We start from the raw sequence: 24,995 nt of genomic DNA, 5'->3' as shown, positions 1-24,995 counted from the left end.
AATAAAATCCGTTCCACTTCAGCTGTCATGAAACTTGGATGCACCGTCAGAGGTGTTCAAGTTCTTTTACACAGACTTTCACAAGAAAACTCATCTAATCAGCTTGTATAAAATCAGTCAAGCAAACAGGATTTACAGAACCTTTTTGACTATAGATATTCCGGGAAGTTCTTTGTACACAGAGCATTACTTAGCATTGGTGGGTAGTTTGGAACAGTGGCCGTGGGTTCCGTTCGTAACATGCATCTAACAGGCTGTTTCTACCTTCTGAGGAGGATTGAAAAGACATTTGCGCGTCTAAGGAAGACAAAGACGGACATTAGTTTATGCACGTTCATTGGTAATTAATATTGCATTTTACATAATCGTAATAGATTTAATTGCGTTCCAGATTATGTTGTATTTTTCCCATACACATTAACAGAAAAATAGCTAAAATGCAAAATTTCTGCCTTGACTGGCCATTTACTCCCATACATGATCCGCTAACATCAATCATAAACCCCTGAGCACCACCTGAATTAAAGCAAATACATAAGTAAAGTATCAAGTCTGAAAATCAACCCCAAAACATGAGTGCTTTTATTTATTGAATAGAAATATATCAGTCAATATTTCTATTACTCATCCAACTTCAACTAAAGATCAAAAGAAATACTGAGAGTTGGTAATATTTCTGGTCATTTTTTATCATGTGCAAAGATAAAACTGGCATTTAAAGCTGGATATTTAACACTGCAGGGACTCAAAGTGATGTATTTTGCTTTCAACCTGTGGTTTTTTTTATTGTAGGAAAGATTTAAATATAAATACAGTAACTTTTCAGACTACTTATAGGCACCTGCTTAACCTAAATCGATCAGTCAATCAGTATCCTAAACCATTCCTCTCTTTGCATAAATAAAACATCCTTTTTTTTTAGGTATAGTGCTGCATAATTGCTGATCAGCCTGTAATCACCACTGGCTTACAGCACATACACATACATATAACCTAAGCAACCACTTTTAGCCTTAAAGAGAGGACAAATACTTAATCATCGAAACTGACTTCATGGTTTGAATTGACTCTGTTGCTCTGGGCTGTGAAGACACACTATAGGCTAACCTGTGAAATATCATAAGGCTGGAGAAGAACAGGAGACTATTAGTTTCCATCTGTTGACGCAGACAGACGTATGAGACAACAGAGGTTTCTTTGGTAGGCGTGATGATGAAGATGGTAGGACGTAAACACAACTTATCTTAGGCTCTCTTGTGAGTGAGTGCAGGGCTGAAATCCATATATCCACTGTAAAAAAAAAAAAAACAAAAAAAAAACTTCAAGTACATTAAAAGTCACTATGAGGAAATCTCAATGTGTTACCAAGACAGCAGTTTGTACAAAAATGGAAACATGATCCAAATAGCCTTCACAGATAAATGCAGAAATTTGAACACAGCAGGGCTAAATAAAGTTAAATGACCTTCACTCGACATCGGTCTTGAACTAAAAACAAACTCTTAACTATATACTGAAGGAAAATAACACTGATTCTGCACTTTACAAAGGTAAAACAAGGTCAGATTTGCCTTAATGGAAAGGTTTGTGGTTGTTTTTATATCAACAGTATTGCACATCAAGATGAACTCCTTCTACAGATTGTGGGAGTCTAACCAAACACTTGACTATTACTACAGTGCTAGCTCACATAGTCCCATCACCGTTACAACTACTGTAAAAGTAACTACGGCAAAGTGACAACTGTTCCTCACACACAAAAGTTGATTGTAGTTATTAGCATTATTTGGCTGCTATTCAACTAAAATTAAACCTATATCCTCCATTACTTACTTATGTCCTTACAAAGGCTTAATTTATAGTCATCGGACGGTAAAACTTTATTAGTCCTCTAGTGTCTGGACAAAAATGGTCATGTGAGCACACTTAACAGATATCTGACCACAAACAATGTCACATATACTACAAAAATATTCATTCAAGCCTGCTGACAGGGCAGCACCCACATCACAGCAGTTTCAAATAGCTACTGCAGCTAAGTTTTAGCAGTTGTTTATTTTCGATATGTGAGATGTGGTGTTTGTGTACCACATGTGGAGAATTCAGGAAGGTGTGTATTTGTATCTGCCTAAGAAATGTATAAAAAGAATAATAACATTCCAAATATTATCAGAACTCATCTACATTCAATAAGTGCTGCTTATTTTGCCATTTCACACTTTCTCGAACACCCCCTGACACTGGTCCATCTCAAAACAGCGACCACAATGACCTCTAATCATCATGAATGTTGTTGGCGTTGACTTAAAATTTGATGAGCTAGACTGGCCCCAATGTTGTCGTTTCTCAAAACTTTACTCAAACTCTCAGGTCTTGCAACACCCCCCCCCCAACACTTCAGCTCATTCTGTCTTACAGTAATGTTATACATATAAATTAATACAAAAATAAAGGCAACTATTATCTGTGGTTGAAGAAGTGAGTGTCTGTCAGACCTGGTTCAGCGTTTAAATTAAACCCTGTCACTGGGACTTTGTGTAAAAATAAAATACCTTGAGATGACCTGAATTTCTAAAGTAAAATGTGATTTCCTTTCCTTGTAGTGATGGTCAAACATAATATAACAAGGCTCTTCAGGGGACAGTCCGTGGCATGTGACAGAACCTCCTTCCTAGGAGAGCTGATATTAGGAACAGGGCTGTCATCTTCCTTTTCCCTCGTCTCCCTCTCATCTCCTGACCTTTTTGTTGTCCCATTTTCATTAGTAGAGGCCTGTGTTGAGTCATTTAGGCTCTTCAATCTTTCACTTCACCTCACTTACTGACTATGAAACCTCCCATCCATCGTAACTTACAAGCAAACCAGCGCCGCAGAGGGCAGAAGTATTCAAAGTGGAACTGCTGGAATTCAGGTGTCTTGCGGATGTCTCTCAGGAAGGCAATGTCCAGGTCTGATTCTGTCAGCATGATGAGGAGCAGCAGCAGGGCGAACAGCAGTCCGATGGTAACCAGGAACAGACGCAGCACGCTCAGGATGAACTTGTTGAGCTCTTCTACATCACTGGGTGGTGAAGGCCTACTCCTGACCATACGCAATGCTCTTCTGCCAGGCCCAAACTCTGCAGCCTGGCCCTCCTTTGATGTCCCCGCCTCCGAATCCTTCTCCTCATCGATGCTGCAGGGAGCACCGTTGAGGTGACGGGCCAATGGTTCCATCCCATGTTCTGCCACTGGTGTGGGCAGCACGCTGTCTGAGGGGCTGTAGGCCTCGTCAGAGATGACTGCTGACGTGCTCGCCTCGCTGCCATCCACCATCTGGCCTCGAGAAGGCATGAAGGAGTCGCCATGGGAGACGGAGCGCACAGGCGTCGAGTGGGCACTGTCTCGAAGAGACTCCAAACCTGAAAACACACAGCAGAAGACAGGGGTTCATTAGGAAGATGCATTATTCAGTAACTGGGAGGTATCATGGGGCTCCCTGCAGCATTTAAAGAGAGATGCTGACATGACTTTAGTTTTTATATCTTTCATCTCTGAAGGAAAAAAAATGTTTGGTTTTGAACTACGAATAAAATCTGGTAACGTAAGAAAAAATAGTATTTTAAGAAAATTCTATAATAAAAATGATCTAAGCTCTAAATCTAACATTCTTTTCACTCTCACACAGCATTTGGAAACCAAACCAAACTAGACTAATATGTTGTCACATTGACACAGTCTGCGCTCAGAATGCTAGGCAGTAAAAATAAACTGAAGATGCTCTCAAAAATAATCCAAGAGTTAGTATAATACACTGCTCAAAAAAATTAAAGGAACACTTTGAAAACACATATTTCAATGCGGGCAAAAAACAAACTGGATATTTACATTGATATGGACTGGTTAATGTATTAGGAATGAAAAGATGCCACATTGTTTGATGGAAATGAAAATTATCAAACCCCAGGAGGGCTAAATTTAAGACATTCCAAAATCAAAGTGAAAAACTGATGTGGCAGACTGGTTCATTTTCTGAAATTCGTTGGCAGCAACTCAGAACGGTACTCAGTAGTTTGCATGACCTCCATGTGCTTGTATGCAGCCTGACAATATCGGGACAAGCTCCTAATGAGACGATGGATGGTGTCCTGGGGTATCTCCTCCCAGAGCTGAACCAGGGCATCACTGAGCTCCTGGACAGTCTGAGGAGCAACCTGATGGTGTCGGATGGAACTAAACATAATGTTCCAAAGGTGTTCTATTGGATTTAGGTCAGGTGAGCTGTCAATTCCTTCATCCTCCAGGAAGTGCCTGCATCCTCTTGCCACATGAGGCCAGGCATTGTCATGCACCACAAGGAACCCAGGACCATTGCACCAGTGTAGGGTCTGACAATGGATCCAAGGATTTCATCCTGATACCTAAAGGCAGTCAGAGTGCCGTTGTCTAGCCTGTAGAGGTCTGTGCGTCCCTCCATGGATATACCTCCTCAGACCATCGCTGACTCACCACCAAACCGGTCATGCTAAACCATGTTACAGGCAGCATAACATTCTCCACGGCTTCTCCAGACCTTTCCATGTCTGTGACATGTGCTCACGATGAACCTGCTCTCATCTGTGTAAAGCAAAGGGCACCATTGGCAGACCTGCCAATTCCTGTGTTCTATGGCAAATGCTAATCAAGCTCCACAGTGTCAGGCAGTGAGCACAGGACCCACTAGAGGACATCGGACCCTCAGACCTTTCTCATGAAGTCTCTTTCTGATTGTTTGGTCAGTCAGAGACATTCACACCAGTGGTCTGCTAGAGGCCATTTTGTAGAGCTCTGGCAGTGCTCATCCTGTTCCTCCTTGCACAAAGGAGCAGATACCTGTCCTGCTGATGGGTTGAGGACCTTCTGCAGCCCTGTCCAGCTCTCCTTGAGTAACTGCCTGTCTCCTGGAACCTCCTCCATGCATTTGAGACTGTGCTGGGAGACACAGCAAACCTTCTGGCAATGGCACGTATTGATGTGCCATCCTGGAGGAGTTGGACTGCCTCATCAACCTCTGTAGGGTCCAGGTATCGCCTCATGCTACCAGTAGTGACAGTGACCCTAGCCAAATGCAAAACTATTTAAAAACAGTCAGAAAACACAAGAAGGGAATAAAATGTCAGTGGCCTTCATGTGTAAAACCAATCCTGTTTTGAGGGTTGTCTCATTGTTACCCCTCTAGTGCACCTGTTGTTAATTTTATGAACACCAAAGCAGCTGAAGCTGACTAAAAACCCCCTCTTTTACTGACTTGACCAGATCAGTATCCCACATGTTTAACTGATTTGATGCAATACTTAGATTAAAAAATGTTCCTTTAATTTTTTTGAGCAGTGTACTTAACTTCATACAAAGTGCTGTTAAACTTTCAAACCCAATTCATCAGGAAAAATTACACAGGTATCTAAAAATATTTTAATGGAGGATACTGAAGAGATTGCAACAACCCAAAGTTTAAAGTTAAGATTTGTTTAAACATTTTGTAACATGTCACACACACTATGACCCAATTCAAATGACAGAGGAAAAAAAAAACGAGACTTTTTCTCCATCTCTGCATTAACACTGTTCTTCTTCTTCTTATTATTATTTTTATTCTTAACAATATCAATTATTTACCATTCTATTTTCTCTTCTGTAAACTCATAAGACATGAAAAATGGCATTATTAAAGCCAACTTCAGCAGGGACCTTTGGGCTACCAGTCAAGTTGCTTGCCGACGCCCACGTAATGATGAAAAAAAACAGCTGTATCGTTTTGCGATGATAAGTTGACAAATGTAGTTGGCACAGTGTTGCATTACCAATACTTCTATGTATGAACAGTTCGTGATACTTGATGACTGCTTAGCATCAGCCTCGTAGTGAGTTACACTATACTTCAGACAGAGGAAATAAGATGCCCGGAAATTCAGGACATTCTTATTAGGTTCACTAGTCACTGATGCAAATCTGAGTATATAAAATGTGTCCCTTAAAGCCCTTAATAGCGGGAGAGGAAATTATGCTCATCATTTCATCATTAATTAGTTCTGAAGCTAAAATTCACTCAGTCTCTTTCAAGCCTTGCATGGACTGCTGCCAGAATATTCAGGTATTCACTGCTCTGTTGAGCTGTGGCAACATTTCTGAGTCTAACACAAACAGAAGGGAAGTCTGCTCTGTTTTTGATGGCAAGCTTTCCACAGACTGTGCTAACTGAGCGCTTCCTCCCATCATGCAGTCATGTCTGAATGAAATACTTAGAAGTGGCAAATGTAACCCTAAATAAACATGAAGCTCAAAAACACATCTTCTTAGAGGTCTCACTTCATCCTCATGACTTTTCTGGAGCCGTTCCCTGGATTGTAGATAATCACAATGACTAAGATTTTGATAACCGCTGCATTAGACTTCAATAACGTCTTACTAGATAATTCCATAATGATGCGATTTTCATTTGGGTTTTGAGAATTATACAGTATGAACGTATGTCGTCGCCCAGCTTGTTCTCAATTCAAGTCTTCACCCACTGCAATGGACGTTACCACATTAATCCTGCACTCTATAATTCCACATGACATAACCAGTCTTGGGTGTTACCTGCACGGCCTGCTGTGGGGCTGCAGCCGTGGAGCTGAGGAGGGACTACTAGCCTGGAGGGGGTCCTGGAGCTTTGTCCTGATCCAGGACCAGAACCTGAGGCGGAAGATCCCCTGGGGAGGGCGGGGAAGAGCGGCAGGACCCCCAAAGCCTTACCCAACAGCCTGGGTCCCAGACACAAGACACGCACCTTCACATCCCGATAGCAATGATTGATCATACGCAGGTGAACGTTCACCTTGGTCTGGATCCGGATCAAACACTTCACCATAATTCACCGACAGCAAAACACACCCGTTTAACCTTTGCCCCGACACAAACTATTCCTGATCTCCTTCTTTTTGTTTTCTTCAGATTCAGCTGTCTCCAGACTGCCACTTCGTTCTGTCTTCCTGCTGTTTGTCTTTGTCTCTGGCTGGCTGGCTCGCTAAGCAGCAGTCCCGTCTCCGCAGTGAGCTCCCACACGCTGGCAGGCAGGCTGACAGCCGTAGATGAACAGAAAGACAGTCAGAGAGTGAAAGACAAGGCCCAGGAATGTGGTCCACTTGTGTCACAGTTCACCTCAACGCCCCCCCTGCTGAGCACTGTGACACACACAGCATGGCCTCTGACAGCAGGAGCTATTTTCAGGCAGAGATATTATTACCAGTGGAAATACCAGCACAGACAGAGCAACAGGACAAAACACAGGGGGTTTGTTTCACTGTTGCAACACTGGGGTGCAATGTCAGAGTCTGATCTTTCTTTCTGTGACAAGAGGGAAGCTGGTTTGACAAAAGACTGTTTTTGTTGTTGTTGTAAACACACTGGGCTATAGGTTTATTAGTTTGATCGAGGCAGATCAGCCACGAGCTAACTTACTCTCAGTGGCAGCATTGGCAAAAGGTTAATAGCCTGTTGGAGGAAACAGGGGACCGTAAGTGCCCTTTATAAACTGACAGGATGACTTTCTCATGTCAAAATAATGCCTGAGGCCAGTGGCTGATGGACGCTCTTCACTGTGAGTGTGTGTCTTACAGAGAACAACCATCCAAGAGAGAAAGAGTAAAATACCACAGAAATACACAGAGTGACTGACACATAGAAGTGGGGGGCTGTTGACATGAAAAGGCACTTACTGAATGCTGCCTTTCTCATACAAGAATATGTGTGTGAGTGTATTAAAATTATTGTGTGAGAGTATTTCTAAAAGGACCCCAGAAATTTTGCAGCGTTAATGTGTGATCCATAGCAGATCAAATCACACAAATAGTGATTTCCTACCCCGGCAGACTGTGACTCAAAACTGTACTTTATTTGTGTGGGTACCTGATATAGAAAGATCATCACATGGCTCAGCTAATCAGAAAATTTAAAGTACGATTTGGTTAAAAACAGCAAGGACAAAAATCCTCAAAGTAAGGTAGCTGTACCTCAACACTACATGCTCTGACTGCATGAAAAACAGTCAGCAAGCCAGCTGAGAAATCTGAACAGTTGCAGGGCTGCCAACTCTTACGCTTTGGCCTTGAGACACACGCAACTCCCTTCACACGCTCTCATGCCACACTCCAAATATCACACGGGCAAAAAAAAAAGTTCCACTTTGCTGTTATGGGAATATGTAACCTTTGGGGAAATCCAGTTTGTGTTTTTACTCCAGAGAACACCAGGTTTGTGAAAATCCGGTCCGGATTTTCCGTACCCAGTAGCATCGTGATTGGACGGTACTTTGGTCTGTTCCAATCTAGCTTCAGCTCCAGAGACAGCAGGCGGGACGGGTCAACGGAGACCGGGTGGACGAAGGCATGCAGCTGAGAACAATTCAGAAAATAACAGAGGAGTGCAGCCACGGCCCAGGTAATTCAATTCAGCAGAGTCTGAAGCTGTCTCACTTGAGTCCCCAGGAGAACTTCAAATGTCTTTTAACTTTCCGCTCTGGAAAAAAATCATCTTTTAGGACTTGTTCTTGTTCTTAGTGTTTTTACATTTTAACTTCATTGCTCGGCACTTTGCACATCCATTTTAATGTCTATGTTGTGTTTTGTCATGCCCCTGTTTGTCTGGAACTCAGTGTTATATTGTATTATTATATTGTCTAGTATAGGTCCCTTACTGTTGTTTGTCAGTGACTCAATGTTGTCTTGTAATGTTATTTAAGGACAGAGCTCTCTTGAGAATGAGATTACCTGTAAAATTAAAGACTGGATAAAATAAAAACAGCGTAGCATAGTATGTCTCTTAGAAAACATCATAGTATAGCTTTTGGTATGAAAAACACCATCAACTCCAAGATTTTAAATACTTTCATTTACTGCAAATGAATATCTACTCCAAATGTCTCACTAATAATCATTATCAGCCTTAAAAACCCACAAAACACTCCTCTATACTTGACCACACTTAGTACAGTCCAGTTCCCCCTTCTATAAAGCTGCTTAGAATCTTCCACTTCCTGTTTGTCAAAGTGGCCTTCTATCTGGACAGGTTTTGTTGGAGCTCATGCAACAAACATTTTGGGTAACTGCACTTTAATATGGATGGATGACACTGAATTAGTCTGTTTTAATGAGACTGAGTTCTGACGTGTAGCTGTCATTAAATAGGAAATTATTTCTCAGAATTCACAGAGAAAAGTCTGAAATGTTTGCTATGTTAGCGTCACGCATGTTCTTTGGCTCAGCTAAAGCTACCTCTCTACAGCTTCTGGATCTCTTGAGTTGCCTGTTGTTAAAATATCTTGCTCAGGTCTCCTCAGGACCTGAGCTTTCACATAATCTGAGGGCTGTAATTTTCTAAGTCCCACAGTAGATCTCTGTTAGTTTGAACTTTGAGACAGTCTCAGGACTGAAATTCAAGAAGTTCCTGAGTAGACCTCTGTTAGTTTGAACCTTTTGACAGTCTGAGAGCTGAAATCTTTAAAGTTTCACAGTAAGCAGTAAAGTTTGTGGAGATCAGAAGGTAACATTATCGATGCCTTCAACTACTAGTAGACTTTATCTGGAAAGCAGTTTTCTGAAATGAGTTCTTAGTAAATCTGTCCACAGTCAAACCAAGAATGTAGAAAAAGGAAATGTTTGAAGAAACAACTTGATGTTTTCATTTCAGACTAGAAAACACTTTAAGACCTTTATCTGTTTTTGATCATTTTGTCTCTTCTATTTAGTTTGATCTTCTAAAGTCTAACGGGCGTTTATTCAAATGTTTTGTCTAGTTTGATTCTTCTTAAATGTTTAGTTTTTCTCTTTTCTCACCTTTTATTCTTTTCTAATGTCTGATTTGATTTTGAAATTTTTTGTCTTTTTAATGTTTGTTTTTTCAAATGTATTATCAGCTTGTTTGGAAAATTTCCTTTTCTTTCCCAATGTTTAATTTTTAAATTAAATCTTTTACCACCTTTTAATTTTCTTTTTAAATGCTTCATTGTATTTTCTGTTTAATTCTTATTTATATGTAGTTTTGTCTTTAGGATTTAATTTTCTAATTAAACGCTTTGTCTTTTTAAAGGTTTAATATCTTTAATGTTTAATTTCATAATTACATGTTCTGTATCTTCTGTTTAATATAATTGTATTTAATATTTAACTTTCTTTTATAAAGTTTCATTGTATTAAATGTTTTCCTTTGATTTAATTGCTTTTTTAAATGTAGTTTATTTCTTTAATCTTTCTTGTTCTGTCAAGATTTTGAAACAAACCCTTAAATCACAAAAGAAAATACTTCTGTTGTCTCAATCATGAGTTAGTCAATTATTCAGTTCGACTTTATTTGTTTAGCACCTTTCACACAGATGACAAAACAAGCAAAGAGAAAAAAAAACTAAGCTAAAACTCAAAACATTAATAAAAAGATTTAACATAATGTGTTGTGTCCAGGGGATGGAGGGAGTTTATTGAAGTCATTTAAGTTAACAAAGAAAGTTGAAAACCACCTTCTGATACCTGAAATCTCTGAGTTTTCACACGAAGAACGCTTGAACATGACAAACTGGTTTCATAGTAGAACCTTCACTGTAAAAATGTCATAGTATGGTGTGTTGCTCAAAAAACATTACAACCAGCTGTCTAGGGTCGCCGAGGAGCGATACAAAACCAGGACAAACGCTGGTTTCCAGGGGGTTAGGCGGCTATTTATTTAAAGAGTAAGTTTACAACAACACAACATGTAAGCAGAAAAATCACAAAATTTGTCTTTAGTTCAGCTAAAAATATTACTTTTTGTCTTTTTTATTGACCAAACTTTTCAGGAAGTAGATGAAGAATAATTAAAGCTCTCATGTAGAAGTCCAACTTCTTTTGTCTCCTTGTAGAGAGTTTAATCTTCGAGTTTGTAAAGCTGTTGAGTTTTTAGAGTCACATGGATTGTTTTGACATTTAATAACTGAGTCCTGAAATAAAATTGCAGTTGTGGATTTCTGTCATTTAGTCTGGACTAAACAAATAACAGCAGCATAAATCTCAAATGTCATTATGAGGAGTCTGGATTGAGGTTTGTCACTTGATAATGATCAAAACATGAAATTTAGGTTGGTTTAAAGGAATATTTCACCTTAAATCTTTGAATGTTGACCTAAAAGGTTGGTTTCAGGAAGTATTCCACCTACAAGGTCCTCACACATCCACCTTAAAGGAACATTCCACCAAAAATCCCTGGACATGCACCTAAAATGTTGGTTTAACTGAGTATTCCATCCAAAATCCTCAAAGAGACCTGAGGGGCAGGTTAAAAGGAATATGTGAGATTATGTGTGGTGTTGGATAAAGGTGAACCTCAGTTCAGCTGACACAACTGTGGTGCGATGTGGGGCACCACTATACTAAGAGACATATGCTGACTTACAGGCAAACCGGCAGCCTCTTGCTCACTGGCCCAGTCCAGATGTTATTAGACAGTCTGAGGACTCCCTTGATAGCCATCAACATAGTGAGTGCTTTTACTATTCAGTCCCTCATTTAAAAAAAAAAAAGTATTTCTCTCCTCTGTGCTTATGTGTGTGTTTTACCTTCCATGATGGAGATATGCACAGCTCTCCGTCGGGTCCTGGGGACGCTGGTCAGACGTGGGCCGTGGGTGATGGATGGACAACTCCTACTTGGCACCATGCCAGCCCTGAAAATAACACACATACATAAACTCACATATAAACACATTCACAAACACATACAGGGTTAAACACTAACTTTAACCAATATACTTCACAATTTAATTGATATAATAATTGTGACCTGTGGATCTCTGGGGGGTCCCTCTTAATTTTGGCACTTTGTTCCATAACTTCTTTTGCAACCTTTCCACTGAAAAAACACACAAATGAAAATCTGTTAACCTGTGATCACTGAAATAAAATAAAAGCCACTAAAATAAGCACTTTAAAGCCACAGGATTTGTGTACAGTATATTAAACCAAGTAGCCACGCAGGAACACTCCGCTGATACCTGTATCTAAAGCGACTACCCTTGAAGAAGAGATTACTACTGGACACAGTGCGGACTTGACTCGACTTCTCCAATCTGTGAATGAATGGAGAGAAAAATCATGAAAGTGATCATAAATCTAACTTAAAATATATCCGTTTTAGAGTTAACTTTTGGGTATCCTGGTACTCACTTGTAGAAAGCTTGATTCTCGACTCCACACTTCCACAGATGCTTACAGGCCTCTGGTGTAGGTGCAAAGTAAGTCAGTATGATCTTCTTATCCTGTAAAATGTCCAGTACATTCGCTGATGTATATTAAATTTATAATACAATAAAAATACTGACAACACTTTACTGATACTTTTAGACACCAACATTTGCATCACATAAATACCCTCCTTCAAACTCAATCACACCATCATTTACAAGACATAGAAATTTGTCCGTATGCAGTCATGTTCTTGTCCAAAGATGCCAAGAAAAATAAAATAATGCAAAAAAAATCCACAATTTTCCTGGAGATGTACTTATCATTCCAAATAAGATTTAGAGATATTTCACCCTTCAAATGGACTGAGCTCTTGGCTAAAGGCCAGCATACCTCTCAGGTGCTGCCTTACTTAGCTCTTTTATTGGCTGAAACCCCTGAGTAACACACATTTTTTTTGTCCAGTCGTTCCACATTTACATCTGAATTAAGGAAAAAGTACCCGGCTCTCCAGTGGCAGCGTCTGCATGCATAAAACAAGGCAGCACTCACTTAACTAGCAGAGCACCACAGGCTAGAATAGGCTGCATTTTAATAATGGATACACATACCTCCTTCTGATTTGCATATATATGGAATGTCTTTGCTTCAAACTTGAGTTTGGTCACCTCCTCCCTGAGGTTGAGATACATGGGCAGACGGTCCAAATGAGGGCGAGAGCAAAATAATGAGAAAAAAAGGCAGAAAGGCAGAAATGTGAGTAGAAAGAATGAGCGATGAAGCCAGGGTGAGAAAGGGGGAGACAGAAATGGATAAAGGTCGTAAAATATTAATTGTGGCCGGAGGTAAATTAATAAGATCAGCAGTGTTTCATTTCTGTGCTGAAAAGTCTAGACACATCGATTCCAAACAAAATCACACGGATAAGCTGCAACAGCCGAAGAAACAGATTTAACAACAACACATGTCTGACTCTGTGTAAACAACTGCCCTGCTTCACAGCTGGTTGACTCAGACGTCCTGAAAGGTCGTCAATATCCCTTTGTATGGATCACTGGCAACTTTTAGTTTCTTTTGGACTTCCTTGAACCAAATTTCACAAAAATAAAGGTTGTACTGCATGCGGATGATTTGAACAACAAATTACATTTCAATTAATTTCAGAATTTTATTTGTCTTTTCTGATATCTTAAATGACAGATTGTGGATTTTTTTGAGCTGTTTTATCCTAAACCATTCGCTGTGCGTTCTGTGGACATAAAAAATGTGAAAATCTGGACTTGAATATTAAGCAATTTGTTGGGTTTACTGGCTCTCTACTCATGCTCAAGCTGTTAAATTAGTGAGTATGTTTGCGTGTGAAATTGTGCGGACAGTAAAGGGCAGTTTTTACTTTTCATTTTTGTATGCACACACAGCATAGTCTTGTTCTCTAATGTGGACCTTTCGTTTAAATATGATTATCACATCAGGTTTTAAGTGTGCATCTGTGCTCACCATTTGAGGAAATGGACCCTCCTGTTTCCTTGCAGCACAGTGAATCCAAAAGGAGTGAAAGCCAGAAAAGCTGGGTTGCCAGACACATCCTGACAGGAACATGAACAACAGATTGTATTTTCCGGCAGATTCCTGCTCAGATAAAGACATTTGAAGAAAGAAGTAAAATTCTTCCATGGCTTACTTTACGGTTGTTTTGTTTTGATTACCTTGCATGGATGTGGGTCCACTCCATACGTCTCCAGCATCTGAGCCTTCTGGAGAAAGTTAAGCTCTGATGTTTCAGGACTCTGACCTCTGAGAAAGAGAAAAAGAAAAAAAACAGTGAGTCCAAGAAGTGATTCTGCCAGAGCATTATTACATCATTTGTACGTGTTTATTTCTGAAAAATACGGAAAATAACCTAAATTTTTTCAAGTATAAACCACATAGCTTCTTTATTAGACTCCTCTGCTTTTTTCAGCGGGGTGAAAAGAAGAATGCGTAGCTCCTAAAGCGGTCAGATGTAATACATACTACATTTCTTGCAGAAAAAAAGTCTGGGACCACTAGCTTACCCTTCCAAATCTTTGCTGGGATCATATTGAGCAGACCATCTTTTTCCAAATACGTAATCAAATCTGTTCTCTGTGTCTTAGAATGAAACTGAAGCTGGCTCTTTTGTCCCAAATCAAACGTTGAAGCGATGACAAATGTTTCAACAGCTGTCAAACTGACCAAAGGAAATACAGCATTCAAAATGAATCTGCTATCCATACTTTCTTCTATTAATAATCTTTGCTGAAGCTAGTGTGTGAGTCACATTGGCACAAATGGAGGATATATTGTAGATCTTTTATTTACACTCATGCACAATAAAACATACTGATTTACTTCCATTATTTCTTTGTCACAGAGTTCGCCTTGTATTCAGGTAAATTACAACATGGAGTAGAATTTATGCTAATAGGAGCAAATTTATGCCATTTCGTGGAGCCTTATCAGTAATCTACTCAATTATCTTCAATTACAAAATGCTTTAGCTGAGGAAATGCCTTTAGCTGTAGGAAGAAGGTGGAAATGAGCAATAGAGGGCAGTGTAGGATCAAATCTACAACCAGTGTCCTCCTGGGTTCTGTGTATTGTATATACATTACTGTGCGATGGTTTTAGGCACTTCAGATGTTAAAATTCATATCATAGCACAGCACCACCAGTAAGGCATCCTGCTGGTTATGATAACAAACTTATGGCCAGAAATCTAATTCAACAACAAAAATAACAAGGAGTCCTGCAACAGATGGTACAGCTGATCTCATCCAGTCAGTCTTAGAATATGAGAAGAGACATAAAATACTGAAACAACCTAAATCCACAGAGGAATTGATGCACGTTTTCTAAAATGTCTAAATCAATCTACATGTCATGCATTGATAAACTCATTGATAAATGAAAACTATTTATAAAACTATTTGTAAAGCATCCTCTGGAGTAGATTCTGTAACAATTCAAAGCTATATACCTCTTAATGACTGCTTTTGATTCATGCAACTTACCACATCACCATAATGTGCAACAATGTAATTATACTGTAGCTGTAATTAATGCTGTAAGTAAAGCAGATTGTTGTCATATAGAGATCTAAAGGCAGCAGTTCAGTGTAAAAGCGATGAATTGGGTGTGGTTCTGTGATGTCTGCCCTGCACTCTGGCTTCTACAAAACACAAGCAGTACATAGGTACAGAGGGATCTGGACAGGTGTCACCTTACATCAGCTCAGTCTTGTGGATCTCAGCAATCCGCCGCTCCAGCTTCTCTGAGTGCTTGGGGAAGAACTGGAACTTGGAGCTGTAGCCCTCTGGATGTTTTCCAGGGTCGTAGTCACCAATTTCAGCTGGGAAATGAGAAAAGAAGCGACCCCAATGGAAAGATTAATGATTATTTTCAAGTCATTTAAACCCTTAAAACAACAAATTCCCAATATAGTAAATGAAATAAATTTAGATTATTTAAGAACTAGACAATCTGAACAAACATATTTTAATTAGAAAGCATTTGGATAATCCACAACATTTTAGACAAATGATGTCTGAATTTTCCTTGGGGTTCTGTTTGACACTTAAACACACCAATAAAAAAACATCATGGTTTAATTATTTTGGGATTTTCAACAGAGACTGATGGGTGCATGGGTTGTTGATATTTGATCTGAAATCATGTGCCTTAAACATTAGTATACAGACTGTGTTGTGGTCAAAATATAGTCAGCACAACTCTGAACTACAGTAGGAGTATGCAGCTTTCCATGACAGTTTAATTAGGATCAAGCATATATTTATAGATAAACAAACGATGATGTAAGGCAAAAGTCAAAAAGTAATTGTGTTTATAGAAGTCAGATTTTCACTTTAAAGTTAAAGCAGTTTCTTGAAATCCAGATTTTTTTAATATTTAATGTCTGTTCTCAATTACTGAACCAAGGACAAGTTTCACTTTAGTCTCTCTCTGTGTTCAAAATGAATGCATGAACACACTCAAAAGCCTACAGTACAAATTTGCAGGTCACACAAGGCAAACACCACAAAGCCAAGGTTTTAAAGCTCCTATTCACAAAAAAACACACACAAAAACATCAAAAATATGCCTGCTGAATAGTCCAAGGCTGATGAAGAGGAGCTCCAACACTCAAAGATCCACACGACTTAAAAATTCCTCAATATCAGCTGAGCGTGATTTGTTTGACTGATGTGGGGTTTGTGACATTTAGTTAGCAAAGGCGAGGACTGTAAATATTGATGAGACGCAGCTCCATGATTTACTTTATAGATCTAAAATTGTGTGAGGACCAATAAATTACCTTTTTCTTACCTTATCTTAATGCACTAGCTATTTGAGTGGTATGTGTGTAGACTCAAGAAACACTTGATCATTGCATTGCTGTAGCCAGCTGCAGCATTCTTGGTGTCATTCCACTGGCATCAGATTACAGATTGTGGAGGAAATATATGGAGAGCTTGACTTTCTGGGAAGCACTGTCCAGCTCAGGTAGCATGTGATGATAAAAATGTATCCAAAAACCCTTCCAGTTTACATGTACAGTAAATACTACTGATTCACTACTGAGGAAAACACTTAAAACTACTATCGTAGAGGTTAAGCTGGGAAGGCCTCCATCTTCCAGCCATTTTCACACACTCACCTGATGCATTTCATCCCAGAGCTTTTAAACTAACCAGCCACTGTACTGCCATTTGCTTAGTCAAACAGTTAGTCTCACTCCGGTGTAGTTATTACTTAATGTTTTTTTTTTCTCCCTTCTTTAGTTCTCTCACTACTGTACAATTCTAACTGTAAAATCGGTGCAGGTAAAGTTAACTGTGCTGTGTGTTTCAGCCGATGATCTTGAGCTGTCACTAAGTAAATACTTGAAAGGACATTAGCTAATGCCTCCCAAAACACTGACAATCTGCCTTGTTGTAAAGGTGCTGTAAGGACACAAAGAAACACAGAGAACATTTAGATTCAGGGAAAGGCTGGGAGACAAAATGCTGGCAGGAAGGTTGGTTGGCAGAGTGTGTGACAGGGAAACTGTTTCTAAATGCATCGCACCTCTCTGCATGCTGATGAGCCTGAAACCCAAAGGAACCAAAATTGTCAATGCTTTTTGCTAAACTGTCAGATTTTGTCCAGGAAAACACACTGACTTTAATGTTCCCTCAGTCACTTGTAAATCACTTTGACCTGCATGTGAATTCTTTATAAAGGTGCTGTTCAAATAAAGCTTTATTGGTTTTATATTTTAACCAATAACTGAGTCTAAATTGCATTTATGTGGGGGTTTTAAATTTGATATTTTTAATCCAGAGTAAAAACAGCAATGTGAAATTCTCAAGGACCCCGTCAGTGTGAGTATTCAACCTCATACATATATGGAGGGAAGTGAGTGCACACAGCACACACATGCACATACGCACACTCATGCACATACGCACACTCATGCACATATGCACACACATGCACATGCGAACACACGCACACACAGGAACCACAGCAAGTGTGTATTAACTGTCAGAATTCAAAATAACACCAACATAATCAGGTTTGATGGTACCTTGTAATATGTAGGCAGCCAGCAGAGCTGCATCTGATGTCTTGCACAGGAGACGACCGTGGTAGAGATCCCTCTTAACCTGCAGGAAGACGAGATATCTGTGGAGTGGAACACAGAGGACCGGATCTGAGTCATTATTTTTATAGGATCTACTGACGGTTAGATGATTACAGATGAACAGCGGGGCTGTAGATGTGCCAGAGTCTAACGGGAGCAAAAATCTCGAAAAAATAAGTAACTTAATAAGTGCAAATGAATGTGATAAATAGTTTTCTCTGAAATACATGAAAATAGTTTATGAAGCAAGTATCCAATTTTATGTACTACTGTAAGTCTGTGGTCACTACAAACAAGTTATCCTGTCACTTGATCCAGTGAAACATAAAACATATGTAGCTACTGAGAACAATAATACTCTTTAGCCCTTTCACAATCTATTTTAAATAATATTAGATACACATATAGGTTCACTGGAGGGAAACTTTGAGTTAAATCTTATTCAGTTTAAGAACTGACAATAATTTAAAATATGATTGAAGGTGCTTTCTGAAGTCCACTGGGAGCAGCTCAATCTTCTGACCTCATCTGCAACATCCAGAAATTCTTCACGTCCATTTTCCCACCCAGGATTCATTTCATACTCCTGTGATTCTGCTTCTCTCCAAGCAGCAAAGCAATAAATAGAATAGCAGTATTAAGTATTGCTGTGAGAAACACCATTTCAGAGTCAGTGTGGATATTGAGCATTTTACATGACAGAATACTCAAGATAACCTAAGATCACTACTTGAGGTTATAAATTGTGCTCTGTAATGTAAGGTATATGCAACTTACACTCTGGGTTCATTTGTATGGAACTATCTGATTGTATTTATTCCCTCGTGCTACCTCATCCTGTGTTTGCAAAGGTATAAAACAGGGCATAGAGTCGGAGACAAATGACAACTGCTGATCCGCTATGCATTTGTGTGAATGTGAAAGCCTCGGGTGAGAGCAGATGGATGGGGGGCAGAGGAGCTCTTCCTTCCCGGCGTTTTGCTCTATCAAGGAGAGCTGGATAGCGAATGAGAGATTTCACTGCGTGGCAACCAGTCGAGGGATGTGATTTACAGGGATCTGTGCGCTCGGTAACTCTCCAGCTCGCGCCTCGCAGCAGTTTGTTCAGCTGTCACGGATGCCACACACAGTACAGCAGGAGTGAGGAGCTTCATGACACTGTAGCTTATGAAAAAGAAATATTTAAATCTCCCTCCTGCATGGAGACTCACTGTGTTGAGCTCTGGATACTCTAATAATATATTAAATGTGTGTATTAAATGGGCTTTTTCACCTTCATCCCCACATGTGTTTTTAATACAAATTATATGGTCAATTTCATTTAATAATAAAGAGGAAATTTAAATCAATCTTAAATTTCTCATGGAAGTCCATGGTCATATGATCTCATATCATATCACATCATATACCTTTTTTGTGCACTTTTCTGCCTCAATACTACTCAAAGTACCTTTTTTTTTAAACAACATTTCTCATTCAGCCACTCATTCACAGACACACTCACACACCTTTGGTTAGCTGCCATGCAAGGTGCTCGCCTGTCATTAGGAGGAAATTTGGGTTCAGTGTCTTGCCCAAGAAAACTTCGCCAACACTTTCCCACAGATTAGTGGACAACCTGCTTTACTATCTGAGCAGCAAAATCTAATTTTATTCCTTAAAATCTCTGCAGTGCTGCTATTCCCTGCCTGCAGAAGCTTAACACCAATTATAAAAATATTTCTGATATGATTTTATGACAAAGAAGGGTAGAAGACAGAGATGTCTTTCCTCCCCCTTTTTGTTCAATAAAATCCTCCTCTCCCTACAGTGAAGCCTGATTTTATTTTATATCTGCCATTTGAGTTTGCTGTGTGTCAGCGTTTTCATAGTTTTCTCCCTAGCTGTATTTAAGAACTCCATGAACCTTATTAATAGGTGGTTTAATTATGTGGGTTGGATTTTTTACAATCTAGATTCAGAATTAATATTTTGCCAGAACTCTAACTTTTTCTTTAACGCTCAAAAAAGGGGGGATTTTCACGAAACAAAAAACAGTGTTGGCAGAGTTGACTCCCAAAAATGAATTAAATTGTGCTTTTTCGGTTTGTGTCTTTTGTTCTTTGTTGCTGCTGACTCCAAATGAAAATGCTGGAAGGTGACAGTGCACAATTTGTTTCCTCACTGCATGGCTGTGATGTGATTTTTATTGTTTGCACTCTGTTCTTCTGCAATTTCAAATCCCATCTCAATGCGATAACACACATCACGACCTCTTGCTGAAGTAGCGTGTGATGGCTCCTCGTGACCTTCTACACCGGGCATATTTCCCATCCACCATGACACACAGTAAGAGCTGTCAGCTTTAGCAGCGTGTGGTGGAACAAACCGACAGGTAGCTGTTATGAATAAATACAACGTTGACACCAGCGGAAAAACAATATCACAACGTTGTGCTGGTTGTCTGTCACAGCTTTGTCAAAACATATTACAGGTCAAATTGTCTCATGTCGCTTTACAGAACCCATAAATGTTTCCATGTTTCCCTCATCAACACACATACTATATTTGTGACTCATACACATGAACATGAAAGTCCTGGATTTTATTTGTAACTTGTGAGCAAAAACGAGCCCCCAGATTTACACTGCTTCTCTTATCTTCGCTCATAAAAACTTTCTAGAATATCTTTTCATGCATCTGATCACATGGTTGCTTTTGATTCACAGGTTTTCAGATTTTAATCAAACACATAACTGCTGAATGTAGTATGTTAGTCCCTCAGAGGGGAGGGACTGTGGCTACCTTTGCACACAGAAGTCTATCTGTAGCCCTTTAGGCCAAATACAAGGCTGTAGTCATGATGACACACAAATGGCACAATTTGTTTGTCGTAAACTCTATTTAACTCAGCTGAGAAGCCAAAACAAAGCCCTGAGGAAGCAAAAGCAAGTCATTAATCTCCATTTCAGGACTTCATCAGCGAAAAAAAAAGTCGCAACATGCTAATTCTGACTTACTCAAAGTGTGTCTTTCACTGACTATATGTGTTATAGGATCCTTTCTGCAAACAGATATCCTTGCGTTTAATTTGTCTAACATTCAGCTGGTGTTGACATGGTGTGTGCACATGATGTATTACTGTGTGCCACTCTATATTACCACTTTTCTTGTTTCTCTGACTTGTTTCATGCCGCTTTGTCACTGTGGGTATGTTTTCAGATGAAAATTAGCCTTAAGCTAACTCTGGTAAAATAAATCAAATGGCAACACTTATATAATGTATTTGCCCCCTTACAAATAAACAACCCGTTGAACACTGCGTATCTTGAGATATTACCTGGTGATTTCCTCTTTCAGGGCAGCAGGGTCGGGTGGGTAGAACTTGACACGCAAACACATGGTGAATGGAGGCTGGGCTACGAGTAGAAGACAAAAAAGGGAAGTCTTGGATTGTTGCAGTTCTTCTTGTCATATTTCAGAAGTATGTACGAACATGATTTCTTTTTGCATATTATGTTTTTTTTTCTAATCAAACATTATGTAAGTGATCCGGTCAAAACAGTAAGCACAAACCAATCAGCCATGTTAAAAGAAATACTTACATTTCATTTGTTTGGCAATTGATTTTGTAAACTCCAACCAGTGCTGTGAGAAAAAGAGACAGAGCTGTCAGTCTGGGGTCTGATTGCTCAGCAGCTGAGCATGATGACTTGTAATCTATAGCTGGAAGGCACAGTAGAATTACTCCCATCTCCTCGCCTTCTGTTTATTTAGACTCCCTCCAACGCAGTCGCCACGCAGAGAGGAGATGATAGAAAGAAAGCTGTTTGGAAGATAATCAGGAGAGAGCTGTTTTCTGTCAGAGTGCTGAACATCACCAGACAAAACTGGCTTTAATCAGTGAGATAATGACACACTGACAACAGTGGGGCACCAAAGTCACGACAAGGTAACTGTAAACTACAATACTGTTATGCTACCTTTATTAGTTTTTATATTAACTGATTGACTGTTCATTGATTAGCTGTCATTCAAGCTTTCCTAAAACGTCTGTCTGCTGGCTCATGTCTCAGAACACAGAAAGAACATTGGGCCTCATTCATGAACGCGTTCGTAGAAAAGCGTTCGTAAGAACGGCTTTAAGAACTCCCAAGAGAAAAGTACGTTGGATTCACGAAGCGTTCTTGACAAGCCAAACCTGTTCTTAGGAGGGAGATGCACCGGATTCAAGAACAGTCTCTACGAACACCCTCCCCTCTCAGTAACATGACATTTACATTGTATTGACTTGTAAAAGTAAAAGGTACACCCTCTAAACTTCCTTATAAGGCAGCAGCAAGAGAGTGTTTGAGACACGTGAGCACTGGAGTGCAGGTGAAACTCCGCCCACCAGAGTGATGGTCATTTCTGCAGATGACAGAGCTTCAAACAGCCAATAAAGTCTGACCTGAGACAGCTAAACTTTTATACTCAGAAAGGGTGTGTGTCATAATAAAACACCCTCTGCCTCTGCTGCAGTGACAGGTAAAACTGCCCAGGCCATGTCCGCCTTGTCTCCCCGGTCAGCGCGCGCGTGCACACCGGGGCGTGTGCACGTGGCAGCGGTCAGCGTGGTGGATATTACGTGCGCATGTTGCAATAGTTACTGCGTGTGCACGTGGCGGGGGTCATCGCGTGTGCACGTCGTAGTGGTCATTGCGCTTGTACCTCCCACAGACCTCCAAACACGTTAATGTGACCAAGTGCAGCTTCAGATCTAAAATCTGATTTTGAGTTTAACTGGCACTGAACTATAAAACCATTGATCACTAAAATTCACTTGAATAAATCTAGTTTTAAATTAAATAATTTGTGGTAATATTTGAATCATTTTAAGAAAGAAATCTAAATTTTTGGATCACATTTGACTGTAACAAAATTCTAAATGAACAGATTTTTTGTGTGTAAGAGTCCTCCTGAGTGTTCTTAGAATTTGTTCTTACTTTTAAGAACAGGTCAGTTAAGAACACGTTCGTGAATGCCAAAAATCTTCGTAAGAAGGCTCTAAGAACAGATTAGTTCTTAAGAACGCTTCATGAATGAGGCCCATTGAGAGTGCAAAGTGGATGACATTTTCAAGCTTTCAAAGGCATTTGTAATTCTACTTATAGTTCAAGAGTGCATAATTAACGAATATTGAGTTTCAAGCCCTGCAGATTCAGCCACGACTGTTAATTCCTTAGACTGATATTCAAATCAATCAAAGTGGATGGCCTTTTGCCAGCTTGCATAATTGTAACTCGTTGGCTCACCTACCTGTCCTGAATATTTATTTAGAGGGAAAAAAAGATTAATTAGACCATTAAGAGCTAACATTTATACCAAACAACATTTATTAAAGTATGAATCACAACTTCTGAGACCAGATAATTTGCTCTATAGTCTACAGATTCTAAAACCCACTGTGGAGAGGTTGTAGAAACTGATTGGGACAATGTACAGAGCAGCAACAGAACATTCCTTTTTTGAAATAAAAGTCACCACAGATGCTTTCTTATCCTTGCATCAGCTCCCCATTATTTCTTTTAAAAATGTACATTTGAAAAGTGTTGTCCTTAAAATCGGTGGAGGGCTGTCAAATACAACGCTGTGTTACCCTTGAGAAACAAAATGGGTTTTCAAGGATGTGAAAATTTACTTTGTTAACTTGGGCACACAAGTTATCAGGTTTGTCTAAAAACAAAATTGTGTAGCTTGGTTTTCATTCAAGCGGACAATTTTCTTAATCACAAATTATCCAACAGATTAAATGAAGAAACTTTAAAATCTGATATCTTATGTTGATGTCATATTGTTGTTCAGTACACTGTTAGATACCAAAGCAACTTACTAACAGATACCAGTTTGTTTAAAATGTTAAAATTAGTTCAGTCTAATGGTCAAGTTTGTTAAAATAATTTCAGATGGATGACCTGATAGTCAAACTGATGCATATTAGGGGTACATGTTCTCTTAGCAGCAAATCCCTGCTTTGCTCCCTGTATGTCGTTCTGCTTCTATCTTTACCACCATTTTCTGTCTCTTTCCACTACCATTGATGAATAAAGTCTTAGAAATGCTTTAAAAAATAATGATAAAAAAAAAACATTGCAGATGAAAGGGTGTCAAAGAAACAAATGAGAAGAGGGATTTTAAATGAAAGGAAGATGACAGAGAGAAGGAGAAGAGCCTAAATCATGACTCATGCTGTAGCAGAGTGACGCTATTGGAAAAAACTGAATTAAATCCCACAGAAATCTAGTTGGGATTCTTATTAAGAAGATAAATACTTACTCTCTGCTTGTCTGGGTCAACATATCGAATGCCAAAGTAGTCTTTCTCCAGCAGGTTGAGATGGTGACAGATGAGGTCAAACAGGTACTGTCCCTTGGCATCCCGCTGAAAGAGAGATAACATGAGAAAATTCATATAACACACTGACTCTTGTAGGATATTAAAGACAGAAGGGAAGTGAAAAAATACAAAAGAGGGATTTCATTTTACAGGACTCCACTGCCTCCTTCCTCCTGCCCAGTATTTGCATATTCAGAGACACAGTTAATGATCCCCCAGTAGATCGATGGTGCATACCATCCATGAAAACGCTTCAATCTGAAGTCTAGACTGTGTAAAGGTACAGCAGTGAGAAATATCATACATAATAAAATGAAGAGGACATTTTAAAAACATATTGATAGCATCACATCAAAGTGATGTCTTTCCGTCTCATCAGGAAGCCCATTTATTTGGAGCCTCTGAGAAGTCAAAACGGCCACCAGAAAGTGTTTTAATATTTCACTGCCCTCAAGGGAGATATATGAGGGCTATCAAATATTCATATTGAGGCAGCAGCCATCTGTGAAAGCTCAGAGAAATTTCTGCTTCAGAAAAAGACCTGAAAAAGCAGTGAGACAAGGTGTGGGCAAAGGAAAAAGGCAGACTGAGAAAGAAGAGGAAGCCTTTGTCATGCAATGTAGTACAAACAAATTTGACTCTTGCAAATATGCAAACATTTATAGAACCTGGGGATGCAGTGATCACACTTTAGAATTGTTAAAATAACATTTAAATCAGTTGAAATACAGGAAACCCTAATTCAGATACACAATGTTTTGATCAGGTGGTAGAGGAGCAGTCCCTGCTGTCTTGG

The 24,995-nt window shown here is 39.4% G+C and overlaps 1 protein-coding gene across 1 annotated transcript in view; it reads right to left on the bottom strand.

Moving 5' to 3' along the window:
- Positions 1–553: 553 nt before the first annotated feature.
- LOC110954841 (FERM domain-containing protein 5-like) overlaps positions 554–24,995 on the bottom strand; it is an 87,959-nt gene continuing 63,517 nt past the window's right edge. The window contains exons 2-14 of the mRNA XM_022199563.2: positions 24,140–24,244; positions 21,430–21,472; positions 21,165–21,243; positions 17,789–17,886; positions 15,448–15,571; positions 13,908–13,995; positions 13,699–13,787; positions 12,813–12,876; positions 12,184–12,275; positions 12,012–12,086; positions 11,801–11,869; positions 11,578–11,684; positions 554–3,400 (exon numbers count right to left, since the gene is read on the bottom strand). Of these exons, the coding sequence (XP_022055255.1) occupies positions 2,814–3,400; positions 11,578–11,684; positions 11,801–11,869; positions 12,012–12,086; positions 12,184–12,275; positions 12,813–12,876; positions 13,699–13,787; positions 13,908–13,995; positions 15,448–15,571; positions 17,789–17,886; positions 21,165–21,243; positions 21,430–21,472; positions 24,140–24,244 (1,620 nt within the window). The 3' untranslated portion in view covers positions 554–2,813. The remainder of the gene's footprint in view (positions 3,401–11,577; positions 11,685–11,800; positions 11,870–12,011; positions 12,087–12,183; positions 12,276–12,812; positions 12,877–13,698; positions 13,788–13,907; positions 13,996–15,447; positions 15,572–17,788; positions 17,887–21,164; positions 21,244–21,429; positions 21,473–24,139; positions 24,245–24,995) is intronic.

Source organism: Acanthochromis polyacanthus, chromosome 2 (genome assembly GCF_021347895.1).
Source record: "Acanthochromis polyacanthus isolate Apoly-LR-REF ecotype Palm Island chromosome 2, KAUST_Apoly_ChrSc, whole genome shotgun sequence".
NCBI lineage: Eukaryota > Metazoa > Chordata > Actinopteri > Pomacentridae > Acanthochromis > Acanthochromis polyacanthus.
Note: the sequence above shows the minus strand (reverse complement) of the source record. Positions and strands in the feature narration are given on the sequence as shown.